Consider the following 17,772-nt stretch of genomic DNA (forward strand, 5'->3'; position numbering starts at 1 on the left):
GACCGGTAGCGACGTCACAAAGGAGCATAACCCCTGTGTCCTCAAAAGGGACCTCAGACCACCGTAACCCTGTGGTTGCAGCCTTCAGAGCTTTGATGTCAGGGTCGTCGGCCTGGTAAACTGCCATTTGAGCAAAATCGAGCCCGACATGGACAGCGCCAGCGACGGCTCGGGAAAGGAAGTCAGCAACGACATTACTCTTACCAGCAAGGTGTTGGATGTCTGTCGTGAACTCTGAGACGTAGGAGAGGTGCCTCAGTTGCCGAGCCGACCACGGTTCAGCTGTCTTGAACATCGCGAAAGTGAGCTGTTTGTGGTCCACAAAAGCTGTGAAAGGCCGGCCCTCAAGCAACGAACGGAAATGGCTTCTGGCCAGATAGAGGCCGAGGAGCTCACGGTCAAATGTGCTATATTTCCGCTCGCAGGGGCGCAACTGCCTGCTAAAGAAAGCCAAAGGTTGCCAAGTGCCGCCCACCCACTGCTCATGCACTGCACCTACGGCATAGTCTGAGGCGTCCGTGGTGATTGCAATAGGAGCATCAGGTAATGGGTGTGCCAGCAGGGTAGCGTTAGCGAGAGCAGACTTGACCCCCACAAAAGCACTGTGCCGCGTGTCAGACCAGTCCACCATGTGTTTGGGAGCAGCTCCTTTAACAGCATCATATAGCGGCCGCATGAGGTCAGCTGCCCGGGGAATGAAAGAATGGTAAAAATTTACCATGCCAAGGAACTCCTGAAGAGCCTTAACTGTTACTGGGCAGGGGAAGTTTGCAATGGCAGCAACCTTCGCTGGGAGGGGAACTGCCCCGCACTCTGTGACACGATGTCCGAGAAAGTCGATTACAGACACCCCGAATTGGCACTTAGCCAGGTTAACAATGAGCCCGTGTTGGCTAAGACGCTGAAAAAGAGTCCTGAGGTGGGTCACATGTTCGGCTTGAGAGGTGCTCGCTACCAGGATATCGTCCAAATAGACAAACAAAAACTGTAAATCACGCAAAACAGAGTCCATCAACCACTGGAAAGTCTGTGCGGCGCACTTAAAGCCAAAAGGCATACGCAAAAATTCGAACAGTCCAAATGGGGTGATGACCGCTGTCTTCGGAATATCAGAGGGGTGGACCTGCACCTGATGATAGCCCCGGACGAGATCTACCTTAGAATGTATGTGGGGGACCCGATAACGGTCCGGGGTAGTCGCCTCGTTGAGTCTGCGGTAATCCCCGCACGGCCGCCAACCACCTCCGGGCTTCTCCACCATGTGGAGGGGCAACGCCCACGGGCTGTCTGAGTGGCGAATGATCCCGAGGCGTTCCATGGTCTTGAATTCAGCTCTAGCGATGGAGAGCTTATCAGGGTCCAGGCGCCGGGTGTTTGGTGGTAGCTGACGAGAATGTGGACTGCACCAGGGTGGGGAAATCGGCGAGGAGGCGCAGAAAAACGTCTGCGGTGGGTAGCATACTGGAAAGTCTGATTGAGTCTGTCGTGCTGAGACTGCACTTGTAGGAGCAGAACGTAATTGCATCCACCAAACGCCTGTTTTTTACATTCACAAGGAGGCCGGAAGCACAGAGAAAATCTGCACCGATGAACGGTACTGTCACTTTAGCAGTCACAAAGTTCCAACTGAAACGCTGCCCACCAAAACACAGTTCCACGTACCGTATTCCATAAGTGCAGATAGGGCTGCCGTTGGCGGCTTCCATGGGGGGGGGGGCCATGTGACTCAGACAGCACGTCCAACTTTGATGGTGGCAGGACACTCCTCTGCGCGCCCGTGTCACACAGGAACCGACGTCCAGAGAGGGAGTCTAGGATGAAGAGCAGCCTGCCAGTACTGCCGACACTCATGGCTACTGCTGAGCGCCGGCCCCGGCGTTTCCCGGCGGCGGTCCCCGAAAACTGCACGGGGGGCGGCACCGCCTGGCTTTTGTCCCGAACTTTGCATGGAAAAAACATAGTCCAGAATCCGGATGCCGCCTTGGGGGCGCCGCAGTAGCGGTGGTAGCAGCGATAGTGGAGGAATCTGCCTCAGCCGGAAGAAATGCAGCCACATAGGTCGGTTGGGTGGCTACAAAGAACTTATCCGCTTCCACAGCTAGTTTGCGGCAGTCCAAAATGGCGGAGTTAGCTAAAGCAGCCCGCACCTGAGAATGCAGGAGTGTCAGGAAAAGCTGCACGAAAAGGAATCCTGGTCTACACACACACACACACACACATACATATACACGTATATATATATATATATATATATATATATATATATATATATATATATATATATATATATATATATGTATCATTTTTTTTTTCATGTTATATCTTCTTAAGTGCCTTCATCCCTGTTGGTCTTGTAGGACACCCAGCACACAGAGATTATTTGTCAATGATTGTTGAATTCTGTTGTTCTCTCACTGTGACTATTTAGTGTCAAGTATGAATAGTTTGTGTCAAGTATGACTAGTTAGTTTCAAGTGTGACTAATTAGTGTAAAGGATGACTAGTTAGTGGCAAGTGTGACTAGTTAATGTCAAATATGACTATAAAGCGTCAAGTGTAACTATTCATCCATCCATCCATTTTTCTCCCGCTCTTTCCCTTTGGGGTCGCTGTTGCCTATCTCAGCTACAATCGGGCAGAAGGCGGGGACCACCCTCGACAAGTCTCCACCTCACAGATAGACAGACAACATTCACACTCAGATATACACACTAGGGCCAATTTAGTGTTGCCAATCAACCTATCCCCAGGTGCATGTCTTTGGAAGTGGGAGGAAGCCGGAGTACCCGGAGGGAACCCACGCATTCACGGGGAGAACATGCAAATTCCACACAGAAAGATCTTGAGCCCGGGATTAAACCCAGGACTACTCAAGACCTTTGTTTTGTGAGGCAGAGGCACTAACCCCTCTGCCACCGTGAAGCCCCCCAAGTGTGACTAATTAGTGTGAAATATGACTATTTAGTGTCTCGTACGACTATTCAGTGTCAAGTGTAACTATTAAAGTGTCAAGTATGACTATTTACTGTCAAGTGTGTGTAAACTATGCGTGCTACAAATCAATGCTATATATATATATATATATATATATATATATATATATACATATATATATATATATATATATAGAATATATATATATATATATATATATATATATATATATATATATATATATATATATATATAGGGTGTTATGGGCTATGAACAGAAGACTAGTTTCAACTTATAGAGAGAGGCAGAGTTTGAATTGTAGTTTGGTTGACACCGTGTATTAGAGAATTAGTGATGGACAGCAGATATATACACACAATGAGTTGAATGGCCATTCACCATAAAATGAATTTGAAGAAAAAAAACATAAGTATTATATACATATATACAATTCAATTTAAACTAATCAGTGTCTCTGGATCTTGTCAAATCTCAGCTGATATTTAATAGTTCTTGGAAAAAACGACGGCGGTACAGTCCATGTGCTGCAGGTATAGGTGAACATGTTATAGGATAGGCTTGAGTGCCTCCTACCAGTTCAGACAGACCAGGTGGTGAAGTTCCTGGCTGGAATCTTCCAAAACCGATCCTTGGACTAGATGATTATTTTACTTAACTCGCCATCAAAAAGAGAAGCTTGGCCTGTGTAAGAGCCAGGATCATTCTTATAAATCCATGTGTACACAAATTATACTCCTTAAATAACAGTAATTGCATTATCAAGTATTCATAATATGTTATTCAATATATTATTAGTAATCATAATAAATATTCAATAATTTCTACTACTTTCCTCAATATTGTAAAATATAAATCAATAAACATATCAGAATCACAATATGCAATAAAATGATAAAATAACCATTAGCAGCATAATTATGACCTATACAAAGCAATCAGTGCACTAAATATGCTTATTATCCAAACACATATAAAACTTAATTCAATACACAATTGTGATCATTAGTTTAAAGGCCTACTGAAACCCACGACTACCCACCACGCAGTCTGATAGTTTATACATCAATGATGGAATCTTAACATTGCAACACATGCCTTTAAGTTAGTTTACTAAATTGCAATTTGAAATTTCCTGCTGAAACGTCGCGGTATGATGACGCGTGCGCGTAACGTCACGCATTGTAGGGGATATTTTGTTCCAGCACCGTTCCCAGCCATACGTCGTCTGTTTTCATTGCATAATTCCACAGTATTCTGGACTTGTGTGTTGCTGAATCTTTTGCAATTTGTTCAATGAATAATGGAGATGTCAAAGAAGAAAGCTGTAGGTGGGAAGCAGTGTATAGTGGCCGCCTTTAGCAACACAAACACAGCCCGGTGTTTCAATGTTTACAGTCCCGAAAGATGACAGTGAAGCTTTACTATGGAATAGAGCGGTGAAGCGAACACGGTTGGATTGGACCACACACACAAAGTACAGTGTATTATGCAGCAATCATTTCGAAAGATCGTGTTTCGAAGAGGGTCCCTTGTGAAGGGCAGAGATGGGCATAGCCACCACCCGTCGATTGAGGCTGAGGAAAGGTGCGAGGCCGGCCTTCAGCTTGTACAGGTACGACCATATAATCTCACTAAAACACTAGTAACACAATAAGCAGATAAGGGATTTTCCTGAATTATCCGAGTAAATTTGTCTAATAACATCTGAATCTCTCCCACTGTATAGTCTTTTTTTTTTTTTCCTAGTCCTTCACTCTCACTTTCCTCTTCCGTGAATCTTTCATCCTCGCTCAAATTAATGGGGAAATTGTCGATTTCTCGGTCCAAATCGCTCTCGCTGCTGGTGGCCATGATTGTAAACAATGTTCAGATGTGAGGAGCTCTACAACCCGTGACGTCACGCGCACATCGTCTGCTACTTCCAGCACAGACAAGGCTTTTTTATTAGCGACCAAAAGTTGCGAACTTTATCGTCGATGTTCTCTACTAAATCCTTTCAACAAAAATATGGCAATATCGCGAAATGATCAAGTATGACACAGAATGGACCTGCTATCCCCGTTTAAATAAGAAAATCTCATTTCAGTAGGCCTTTAAGTCATAAACCTTTCATATGGACGATTGAGAATATGCCACAAAGAATGTTGCAATGAAGAAAGATTAATGCTTAAGGTGCTATTGTCATAAATATGGACTCACCAACTCAGCTTCTACAGTCAAACACAGCTTACCGTAATGACAAATAATCCGCCGCTGGAAGTCGGCTCTATAAAGTCACAAATAGGCATGTGGTTTAAAATCCGTCAGCACAGTATTTCAGGTGAAACCAAGATTTAAAAACTTACCTCGAGCATAAATACAATCGATCTTCCCTTCACGCCCTGTCTCCTGACTACTTCCTGCTAGCGGCTTAGAAGCACCACTAATTGGACCGTGGTGATCACGTGACGAGGGAAAGTGCACCGAGTTCCCAAAGAGTAAATAGAGCAAGAGCATACCAGTAGTCACTTCCTGCTACCGGCATACAACTACAGCTGATTGGACTGTGAAGATCACGTGACTAGGAAGCGCGCGGAGAGTAAATAGAAAGGCAAGAGCTTAATAGTCTCCACAAATGTATGTATGTATTTGACACATACGTTACATGTGACTAGTTAGTGTCAAGTGTGACTATTTAGTGTCAAGTGTAATTATTGACTTGATTTGACTTGACTTTATTTATTCACGCTTGCAGTGGAGCCAAGGCCCCACTGAAAAAACAGCTGAACTTTACGATAGATATCAAACAAACAACAATAAAAAATGAAGAGAACAAACAGTATTTTAAACATTTTGAACATCCTCAGGGCAGCAGCAGCATGGAAACTGTTATCATTCTGGTATATAACTATATTACTTATTAAATTAGTGTCATTATAAAGCTTAATTGCAGCGTGCAGGGTAGAGTTTTTAAGTCTCTTTGTCTTTGCTCTGGCCTCGGGTTCAGCCAGCTTATGTTGGTTCCTCAATGTCCTGGCAGTGCGGCTGTATCGTGTTGGAGGTAGCAGGTCATGCAAAGGATGTTGCTCATCATTCATATCCCTGACCAGCGTCACTGCAGCCTCCACTCTCCTGGTCTGGAGTGACGGTAGGGGTTGTGAGATGTTTCCAGCTCTCCTTGTAATGATTTTACAGGCACGTTTCTGGACTCGCTCTAGCTCTGCCTGTTGTTTTTTGGAGCAGCCCACTAAGAGCACTGAGCTATATTCCAGACACGGCCTGATAAGAGTGGTGTAGATGGTAACAAGGTCGTCTGCAGGTAGTCCATGTCTTCCCATGACTGTGAGGTAGTGCAGCCGCTTGGATGCGGTTTTTATTGCCTTTTCGATGTGCACATCTCCAGTGAGGTTTTGGTCGAGGTGGTAACCCAGGTACTTTGTTGTTTCCACGACAGGGACCTCCTGTCTCCCCAACATCAGTGCAGGAGGTTGTGGTGGATTACGGGCAAAACATATTCGGAGTTCTACCGACTTCTTCCCGTTGAGTATAATTTTTTTATTTGCTGCCCATTCGTCCACCCTTTGTGCCTCCTGGCACATGGTTGTGTCTGACATGATGCTGGATATGGGGATCGCTCTCGATAGCCCGATGTCGTCTGCATATCCCACATCAAGGGTGTCCTCAAACACAGCATTCCGGGTGGCCATGTAAAGGAGGAAGACATATGGGGAGACAACACCCCCCTTGTGGTACCCCAGATGTAACTTCAATCCAGGGGCTATGAACTCCATTTGCCACCACTCTCTGTCTCCTTCCTGAGATGTAACTATGGAGCCAGGCTGTCAGATATGGGCACAGTCCTAAGTCCAATATGTTTTGCATCAAGATCCCATGGTCAATTACATCAAAAGCTTTTGACATATCTGCCAACAGTACTCTCACCATCGTTTGTTTGCAGTCGGTTTCGGTAAGCCAGGTGTGCATTGCCCTGACTAGAGCCGTTGTAGTACTGTGCTTAGGCAGATATGCATATTGATTTTTGCACACGTCCAGCACGGTTGGCATAAGCTTTTTCAACACAAAACGTTCTATTGTTTTCCCCACAGAAGAAGTTAGTGAGATAGGACGCCAGTCTGAGATTGAGCCAGGGTCTTGGCCTTTGGGTATGGGACAGACATTTGACTCTTTCCATTAATTGGGGACACACCCCTGTTGGAAAGAGCAGTTGGCCAGATGGGTGATGACCGGTGCCAGGTCCTCTGCATGTTCTTTCAGCAGCCAGGTGGAAATGTCATCCGGCCCACTTGCTTTCTGGGGGTCCAGCCGAGTGAGGGCTCGCTTCATCTCACCAATTGAGTGTCAATTACGACTATTTACTGTCAAGTATGACTATTTACTGTCAAGTATGACTATTTACTGTCAAGTATGCATATTTAGTGTCAAGTATGACCATTTAGTGTCACGTGTGACAAGTTAGTGTCAAATATGACTATTTATTGTCAAGTGTGACTAGTTAGTGTCAAGTGTGACTATTAATAATAATAATAAAGGATTAGATCAATATCGCGCTTTTCTATTGTTAGATACTCAAAGCGCTCACAGAGAAGTGGGAACCCATCATTCATTCACACCTGGTGGTGGTAAGTTACATCTGTAGCCACAGCTGCCCTGAGGTAGACTGACGGAAGCGTGGCTGCCAGTTGGCACCTACGGCCCCTCCGGCCACCACCAATCATTCATTCATCATTCATTCACCAGTGTGAGCGGCACCGGGGGCAAGGGTGAAGTGTCCTGCCAAAGGACACAACGGCAGCGATTTGGATGTCAAGAGACGGGGAGCGAATCTGCAACCCTCAGGTTTCTGGCACGACCGCTCTACCCACTACGCCATGCCGCCCCGTAATAGTGTCAAGTATGACTATTTACTGTCAAGTATGACTATTTACTGTCAAGTGTGACTATTTAGTGTCAAGTATGACCTGTTAGTGTAAAGTATGACTAGTTAGTGTCAATTCTGACTATTTAGTGTGACATGTGACTATTTAGTGCAAGTATGACTTTTAGTGTGAAGGGTGACTATTTAGTGTCAAGTGTAACTATTCAAGGTCAAGTGTGACTATTCAGTGTCAAGTATGAGTTTTTACTGTGAAGTGTGAATATTTAGTGTGAAGTGTGACTATTTAGTGTCAAGTATGACTATTTAGTTTCAAGTATGACTAGTATTCACAGTGACTGCAGCAGCGTACACAAACATGTTGTAAGTAAAAGCAGGTTAGATATGAGGTCACTCCCACACGGGAGACAGAGGAGAGGGAAAAATCAATCCAATAAAAGACCTCAGCCCCTTGTGGTTAGCTGCTTGCACTAATTAGAAGGCCAATGTTGATTTGATGTTGATGAATTGTTCCACCCGGGTCCTGGGCTTATTGCCTCCTGTAAAACGCTCTCTGTGTTTATTTTTTATCAGGCTCTTACTTGCACAAAGCGACACAAATGCATCGGGACATTTTGAGGGGGTTTTTGTGCTTCTCCTGGAAGGGCTTTGAAGTCAAACTGGACCATGTTGCTCTTTCAACGGATCCTATCGGGATGCTCAGGTGGAAGGTAAACACCCAAGCCCAATGTGGGCCACAACAAGGCAGGTGAAGAAACCACTCACTGAGTCTTCCACACCCCGCAAGAGCCTCTTTGCTGCTCAGAAGGATGTTTCAGAGGAGGAGAAGTTACACATTGGGAGCTGACGGAGGGTAAGATCCTGCAGACCACAGCATTTGTGCAGCCATGGAGTCTTTGGATCACTGGTCAGAGGTTAAACAAGTGATCTGCGAGGACACCTGACCTGTTGCTGCTTCCTGTTAGATAATAATTTACTGGCTCATTAAGGGCTCCTTGGGCTCGTTAGTACCCTGAACCAGTGTGTGAGCCTGTAGTGCAGGTAGAACCAGGGACCCAGGGCCATGACACATGTCCCTCAGGGTTCTTCTTGGTGAGTCCATCACTGCTTGAGTGCCAGTGAAAGTCAAGTGTGTCAACACTTATGGACTTATGGACCTTTGCTTTCTGCAACAGAGAGAATACTATTTTGTGTCAAGTATGACTTTTTAGTGTCAAGTGTGACTATTTATTGTCAAGTATGACTTTTTAGTGTCAAGTGTGACTATTTGGTTTCAAGTGTGACTATTTAGTGTCAAGTAAGACTGGTTAGTGTCATGTATAACTCTTTAGTGTCAAGTAGGACTATTTACCGTCAATTCTGACAATTTAGTGTCAATTATGACTAGTTAGTGTCAAGTATGACTAGTTGGTATCAAGTATGACTACTTACTGTGAAGTGTGACTATTTAGTGTCAAGTATGACTACTTAGTGTCAAGTATGACTAGTTAGTGTAATGTGTGACTATTTAGTGTCAAGTGTAACTATTTAGTGTCAAGTGTGACTATTTCGTGTCAGGTGTGAATATTTAGTGTCAAGTAAGATCCTGCAGACCACAGCATGTGTGCAGTCATGGAGTCTTTGGATCACTGGTCAGAGGTTAAACAAGTGCTCTACGAGGATACCTGACCTGTTGCTGCTTCCTGTTGGATCAGGGTAGGGAACCTATGGCTCTAGAGCCAGATGCGGCTCTTTTGATGACTGCATTTGGCTCTCAGATAAATCTTAGCTGACATTGTTCAACACGATAAGTAATTAATAATTCTGCTGGTAATCACAGTGCTAAAAATAACGTTCAAATTATAAAACATTCTCATGCATTTTAATCCAACCATCTGTTTTCTATCGCATCTGTTCAAGATGTCGTATTAATGGTAATAAGTACCGTATTTTTTGGATTATAAATCGCTCCGGAGTATACGTCGCACCGACCGAAAATGCATAATAAAGAAGGAAAAACACATATACACGTCGCATTTTGGGGGGAAATTTATTTGATAAAATCCAACACCAAGAATAGACATTTGAAAGGCAATTTAAAATAAATGAAGAATAGTAAAGTGTACATTATATGACGCATAAATAACCAACAGAAAACGTGCCTGATATGTTAACGTAACATTTTATGGTAAGAGTCATTCAAATAACTATAACATATAGAACATGCTATACATTTACCAAACAATCTGTCACTCCTAATTGATAAATCCGTTGAAATCTTCCTCGATGTCGCTTCTAAACAACTCTGCTAACTCCAAAGGTATGCGCCACTTCCTCTTGTTGTTTTCTGCTGCATATTTCACTACGTCCAGTTTGTAATCTGCAGTACATGATTTCCTTTTCGGTGCCATTTTTGTTCAGCCCTTCTCAGTTTTTATAAGTTACCGCCAATGTTGAAATGATCCATTTTAATAGCTACGGCAGTAGCATATAGCAGTTAGCATCCCATGACCCACAATGCACTTCTGCCATGACCCTCTTTATTGGTTGACGTGTGTCTGACGATTGCTGACATTTTCTTTGTCTCTTCCGTGAATGAGATAGATAATATTATTTGATATTTTACGGTAATGTGTTAATAATTTTACACATAAGTCGCTCCGAAATATATGTCGCACTGCGACTTATAATCCGAAAAATACGGTATTATATTTATTATTGGTTAACTTTTAGAATATCAATGTTATTAAAAAGAATAAGAAACTTATTATACTCTAAAAATGTTGGTCTTAAAAATGCACACATTTAGTTGTATTCAGTGTTAAACAATATTATATGGCTCTCACGGAAATACATTTCGAAATATTTGGCTTTCATGGCTCTCTCAGCCGAAAAAGTTCCCGACCCCTGTGTTAGATAACCATTTACTGGCTCATTAGGGCTCCTTGGGCTCGTTAGTACTATGAACCAGTGTGTGAGCCTGTAGTGCAGGTAGAACCAGGGACTCAGGTCCATGGCACATGTCCCTCAGGGTTCTTCTTGGTGAGTCCATTACTGCTTGAGTGCTGGTGAAAGTCAAGTGTGTCAACATTTATGGACTTGTGAGGACCTTTGCTGTCTGCAACACTATTTAGTGTAAAGTATGACTTTTTAGTGTCAAGTGTGACTTTTTATTGTCAAGTATGACTTTGTAGTGTCAAGTGTGACTATTCAGTGTCAAGTAAGACTGGTTAGTGTCATGTATTTACTGTCAAATATGACTATTTACTGTCAAGTCTGACTATTTACTGTCAAGTGTGACTATTTAGTGTCAATTATGACTAGTTAGTGTCAAGCATGACTATTTAGTGTAAAGTGTGACTATTTAGTGTCAGGTGTGACTATTTAGTGTCAAGTAAGATCCTGCAGACCACAGCATGTGTGCAGCCATTGAGTCTTTGGTTTAGTGGTCAGGGGTTAAACAAGTGCTCTGCGAGGATGCCTGACCTGTTGCTGCTTCCTGTCAGATAACAATATATTGGCTAATTAAGGGTTCCTTGGGCTCGTTAACACCATGAATGGTCGACCTGTGTGTGAGGTTGTAGTGCAGTTAGAACCAGGGACTAAGGTCCATGACCCATGTCACTCAGGGTTCTTCCTGGTGAGTTTGTCTGGAAAATTGTAAGAGATTTCCAATCCTCAGCGTGCCATCCCGGACGAAGCCCCCAAATTGTTTGATGACACATAAGCTGGATTTAAATGAATCCCAGACAGAGTATCTTATTTTGATATTTTATTCCAAAGCTTTGGGAGACTATCTAAGCACAACACATTCAATTCGCATCGCCCTAGTTGATCTGAAAACCTTACGGAAGCCTTGCCTTTTTTACTACCCCACTCGCCCTCCCCTCTGCCCTACAGAGCGAATACCCTTATCTATTGTCTTGCTCAGCTGGAGCCATCCTGCATTCCGAGCACAAGGTCATCTACAGTGTACCAGTGGTCAGGAGATAGGGAAAAGATAAACAGAGTACCAGATAGAACACTAGCTATTTCAAATATCACTCCGGAACAAAATAAATAACTTTAAAATATGGATTTATGTAGATATCTATCTCCGTCAATGTAAAAGACTTCATTGTGGTCTACATAACATGTCATGGTGGTTCTTTGGTCAAAATATTGCATGGATAATCTTCAAGTCGCTCTTATTTATGTGCCTCCACTTCGACAGCTCCGCTGTCATCTTTGTTGTACAAAATCCAAAAGCAGTGAAGTTGTCACGTTGTGTAAATGTTGAATAAAAACAGAATACAATTATTTGCAAATCCTTTTCAACTCATATTCAATTGAATGGACTGCAAAGACAAGATATTTCATGTTCACACTGATAAACTTTGTTATTTTTTGCAAATATTAGCTCATTTGGAATTTGATGCCTGCAACATGTTTCAAAAATAGCTGGCAAAAGTGGCTAAAAAGACTGAGAAAGTTGAGAATTGCTCATCCAACACTTATTTGGAACATCCCACAGGTGAACAGGCTAGTTGGGAACAGGTGGGTGCCATGATTGGGTATAAAAGCAGCTTACATGAAATGTTCAGGACGGGGCGAGGGTCACCACTTTGTCAACAAATGCGTGAGCAAATAGTCCAACAGTTTAAGGAAAACATTCCTTAAACAGATACTGCAGGGAATTTAGGGATTTTACCATCTACTTCCGCAATATCATCAAAAGTTTCAGAGAATCTAGAGAAATCACTGCACATAAGCGGCAATGCCCGTGACCTTCGACCCTGTACTGCATCAAAAAGCGACATCAGTGTGTAAAGGATATCACCACATGGGCTCAGGAACACTTCAGGAAACCACTGTCAGTAACTACAGTTGGTCGCTACATATGTAAGTGCAAGTTTAAACTCTACTATGCAAAACCAAAGCCATTTGTCAACAACACCCACCTAAGATGGACTGATGCAAAGTGTAAAAGTGTTCTGTGGTCTGACAAGTCCACATTTCAAATTGTTTTCACAACCGGAAACTTCCCTTTTCTGCTTCCTCAGGAAGAGCCTTTGTTTCCCTTTGGAGCTTAGCCCTAGTCGATCCCACATCTCGGAGCAGCCTTATGGTTAATGTACTGACGAAGCCCTGACAGCCTACTTCCACAGGGTAGATGGTAGTGGACCAGCCTGCCTCTCTGCACTCAGTGGCCAGATCTGCATACTTGGCTGCTTTGCGCTCGTAGGCTGCCTGGATTCCCTCCTCCCGGGGATGGTAAGCTCAATCAGCATGGCAGACTTGGTAACAGCAAACCACAGCACAATGTCTGGGCGGAGTTAAGTGGTGGTGATCTCACGGGGGAATTGGAGCTGTTTGCCGATGTCAGTCCCTTGCCAGAGAGAGGACACTGCGGAGGCCTCGTCGGCTGATGTCTCCTTTGCCTTCCCCTGGCCTCAAAAAAATGACAGGAAATTGCTTGACTGTGGGTTGGCTGTTGGCCTCTTGTCTACTGCTCTCAAGGACTTCTGCCAGTTTCATCAGGACTTGATCATGCCGCCATCTGAAGCGACCCTGTGTCAGCGCGATCTTGCAGCCTGATAGCAAGTGCTGCAGGCTGGCGTTAGAAGCACGTCACAGGGGACAGCTCTCCTCCTGGCCGTACCACTGGTGGAGGTTTCTGGGGCATGGCAAAGTGTCATAAGTCGCCCTGAGTAGGAAGCTGGGTCTGGCTTGTGGCATCTTCCATAGGTCGGCCCAGCTGATGGGTCTGCTCCTGGTACTTTCCCAAGTGGTCCATCTTCCTTGGCGACATTGAGACACGGCCTTGATGGTATATTGCTCCTGGTTCGCCCTTGAGACCTCCTCCACAACCATGGCTCTGCGTTCCCTCTTTGTGGCCTAGGACCAGAGGCGTGGAGAATCCCCCCAGCCAAGCCTACTTGCACCCTGCCAACTATCTCCTGGTGTTGGAGCCTGCTAATGGCCTTGGCAACCTCTGGCCCTGCTTGCTACTATTGGCCTGTTCGGATTGGTACTGTGCATTCCTCACTGTAGGATCTGAGGATTCTTCCAGCTCGAGAACCAATCTGGCCTTCTCCTGCTTGTAGCCCAGGGCGATGGACTGAATCGGCAGATGCAGTAAAGTTGCCCCAAATAAGCCAGTGTCGGAGAAGCATGCGGTAGGTCCAGCCACTTTCGGATGTAGGAGTTTGCTAATCCGTCCAACCCGTTGGCTGTTGAGGATGGAATCTCGCACATTTTCAGTGGCCACATAACCCTTTGGTACAGTGTGAAGTTGTAGCACCACAACTTGTACTTTCCGGGGAGCTGGCTCTTGTTGATACTCACTAGGCCTTCTGAGAGATGTTTCCGTGCTGCCTTGCCTGCGTTCTTGTCCGACAGGTCCGCATTGTACTGCCTCTCCAGGCTTTGGATGGAGTGGTTGACCAGAAGAGGGATTTGCCCACCTCCTGCAACAAAGATGGTTTTGTCGTTCCTGGTGCCTTTGCGCAAGGAGAGGCTTCGTGACTTGGAGGGTTTTATCTTCATCCGTGCCCATGTCACTAGCTCATCCAGCCTTTTCAGACACCTTCTAATGCATGGGGCTGTTTGCAGTACCACAGTGACATCGTCCATGTAGCTTCGGAGTGGTGGAAGCCTCTGCCCTGTCTGCAGCCTCATCCCTCCTACAGTCTAACGGGCTCCGCGGAGGATGATTTCAAAAGCTGCGACAAAGACGACTGGGGAAATGGAACACCCCATGGCTATGCCTACTTCCAGATGCTGCCATCCTGTTGTTAAATATTGGAGGCTGAAACACATCTAGAAGTCCCTGAAGTAGCTGGTTACCAGGTTGATGATGGAAACAGGGACGTGGAAGAATTCCAATGCAAACTGGATGAGTTTGTGAGGGACAGAACCATAAGCGTAGGCAAGGTCAAGCCACACCACATGGAGGTCACTCTTCTCCTGCTTGGCCCTCTGCAATGGTGCCCAAATCATTGACGAATGCTCCACGCATCCTGGAAAACCTGGTACTCCTGCTTTCTGGCAACTTGTGTCAATATAGCCATTCTCTGTGAGATAAGAGGTTAGTCTCTTGGCCATGACTGCAAAGAAGATCTTTCCCTCGACATTCAACAGAGCAATGCTCCTGAAATGATTGATGTTATGGGACTCCTGTTCCTTCGGAGTAAACACTGCCACAGCTCTCTGCCACTCCGACGGAATGAGTAGTTTCTTCCATGCTGTGCTCATTAGCTTCCACAAGTATTTCAGCACTTGGGGGCAGTTCTTGTATAGCTTGTAGGGGATTCTGATGCTGACCTCGCTTTCTTGACCACTGCTCTTACCTCGCTCAGTCGAGGAGGGAAGCTGTCAAACTGCGTGGTTGGAGGTGGAGGAGGAGGGACGTATCCTGGTGAACCTAACGGATCTTTCCTCTTTGAGTCGCTGTATTGGCCCCTGATGTACTGCTCAAGCTCCTCCTTGGTGGTTTCCAGTTCCCCGTTTCTTTTTTCTTCCAGAAGCTGGCGGGCGTGTTTGAAAGTATTTCTCATGAAACTAGCCCTTTCATTCTACTTTCTTTTCTTGCGTCTGCGAATATGCTCTGCTCTTCGCATGCTGCCCAGCTTCTGTCTCACCTCGTCCTATAACACCTTCAGGCCTTCTTTCTCCTCTGCAGTTGCTTTCCTCCATCTCCTGCACCAGGGCGTCAATCTCAGCCTCCCTCCTGCCCTTTCTTGGGGGGATATTGTGCTGCATCTTGGTGAGGCAACCAAATCTAGCTTTGCACTCCTCATACAGGATGTTCCCAAAAAGGTTGAGTTTCTTGTCCACTTCACCACGTAGTGCGTTCTCCATCTGTAGACTGTGATCAGAATCCAGTTTCTGCCATATCTTCACATCACTTGCCCTAGGCCACTTGATGGTGCCCTTCCTTCCTGGTTCCCTCTTTTCTGTTTGCTGGCTGACTGGGGGGCTGGCAGGTCTACCTTCAGCATGCTCACATGCCAAGGGGTACTGCTCCGCTCGGGGGGTTCTTCCTCTACCGTCCACATATCAACAATGTTTGAACCCTTGGCTCTGTGTTTCTCTCCTGCTTGTCTTATCTGCCGGAGCTGTGCAAGGATGTTGTATGCCTTTCTTCTCGCTCTCCTTTTTCTTCCTCCCCTGATGAATCCGTAAGCCCCTGTATGTGGTCACTTTCCTCCATCCACAGCTGCACAATCGGAAGGTCTTCATGTCGTTGTTGATGTCCGTTCCAGTCGTTACCGAGTAGTCAGTCCTGTTAAGCCCATCTTCCACCCCGCCTCTCGGAGGGCCTTCGGGTTGTTTTTTCTTAATTGTTTTCGTAGTTAGAGGTTGGGTGTCTCCTGGCTAGGAGACTAGTGGGTTGGGTAACTAGCCGCCCACTCCCGGTACAGACTTTCCTGCTGTCATCCAGACTTGCTTGGAAGTCTTCCAGTCTTTCCTGGCGGTCAACTGCCCTTTTGCAGTAGTCACTGGTTACCCAGAAATCAGATTGATTGTACAGATATGGTGTTGTTTCTGCTGGGCAGGTATGCCTGACGCGCCTCCTACAGCGCCTTGGGTCAGCTGCAGGGTCATCGGCCGGGGACCACCGCTCTCTTTAACCCCGGAACGCCTCCTGGTGGCGGAGCGGTGGCAGGGGCGTCTCCCTGCCACCCCCTGCAGCTGACCCATCATATTGCCTCGACCCCCAGTACTTATCCCTCCTCCTCAGCCACAACCAGAAACTTCCCTTTTCTGCTTCCTCAGCAAGAGCCTTTGTTTCCCTTTGGAGCTTAGCCCCAGTCGATCCCACATCACGGAGCAGCCTTATGGTTGATGTACTGACAAAGCCCCGACAGCCTACTTCCACAGGGTAGATGGTAGTGGACCAGCCTGCCTCTCTGCACTCAGCAGCCAGATCTGCATACTTGGCTGCTTTGCGCTCATAGGCTGCCTGGATTCCCCCCTCCCAGGGGATGGTAAGCTCAATCAGCATGGCAGACTTGGCAACAGCAGACCACAGCACAATGTCTGGGCGGAGTGAAGTGGTGTTGATCTCACGGGAGATTTGGAGTTTATTTGTCGATGTCAGCCCTCATACTCCAGTCCCTTGCCAGACAGAAGACACTGCGGGGGCCTCGTCGGCTGGTGTCTCCTTTGCCTTCCCCTGGCCTCACAAACAGGACAGGAAGTTGCTTGGCTATGGGTTGGCTGTTGGCCTCCTGTCTACTGCTATCCAGGACTTCTGCCAGTCTCATCAGGACTTGATCATGCCCCATCTGAAGCGACCCTGTGACTCTATTTATATTATTCACATGTGAATAATGCTGTATAATAGACTGTGATTATATTATTCACATGTGAATAATACTGTATAATAGACTGTGATTATATTATTCACATGTGAATAATTCTGTATAATAGACTGTATTTATATCATTCACATGTGAATAATGATGTACAATAGACTGTATTTATATTATTCACATATGAATAATGTTCTATAATAGACTGTATTTATATTATTCACTTGTGAATAATCCTGTATAATAGACTGTATTTATATTATTCACATATGAATAATGCTGTATAATAGACTGTATTTATGTTATTCCCATGTGAAAAATGTTGTATAATAGACTATTTATATTATTCACATGTGAATAATGCTGTATAATAGATTGTATGTACATTTTTCACATGTGAATAATGCTGTATAATAGACTGTGATTATATAATTCACATGTGAATAATGCTGTATAATCCTTTCTCTCTGGCACTCACCGAGGGTGGATGCTCCCCTTTCCTCTCCCTTATCTCTCCTGCTTGCTTCTTTGTTTTGTCTTGTCTTAACTTTCTTGTTGCCTCTTTTTGCACTGCTCTCCAAATCTAAACATTGGAACTATTTAACTGGCCTCAACAAAATTGACAAGATCTTGGGTTTGGGGGAACCTGCTGTCGTGACGAAGCGG

The 17,772-nt window shown here is 45.2% G+C and overlaps 1 protein-coding gene across 5 annotated transcripts in view; it reads left to right on the forward strand.

Moving 5' to 3' along the window:
- LOC133541975 (rap1 GTPase-activating protein 1-like) overlaps window positions 1-17,772 on the forward strand; it is a 397,810-nt gene that overhangs the window by 73,726 nt on the left and 306,312 nt on the right. The window contains exon 1 of one of the 5 annotated variants that reach the window (XM_061885771.1): window positions 8,275-8,681. The exons of 2 other annotated variants lie outside the window; for them this stretch is intronic. In XM_061885771.1, the coding sequence (XP_061741755.1) occupies window positions 8,638-8,681 (44 nt within the window). In that variant the 5' untranslated portion in view covers window positions 8,275-8,637. Of the gene's footprint in view, window positions 1-8,274; window positions 8,682-17,772 lie in introns of those variants that run through there. 2 more of the 5 variants (XM_061885722.1, XM_061885762.1) reach the window with 2 other exon arrangements.

Source organism: Nerophis ophidion, linkage group LG02, assembly GCF_033978795.1.
Source record: "Nerophis ophidion isolate RoL-2023_Sa linkage group LG02, RoL_Noph_v1.0, whole genome shotgun sequence".
Lineage (NCBI taxonomy): Eukaryota > Metazoa > Chordata > Actinopteri > Syngnathiformes > Syngnathidae > Nerophis > Nerophis ophidion.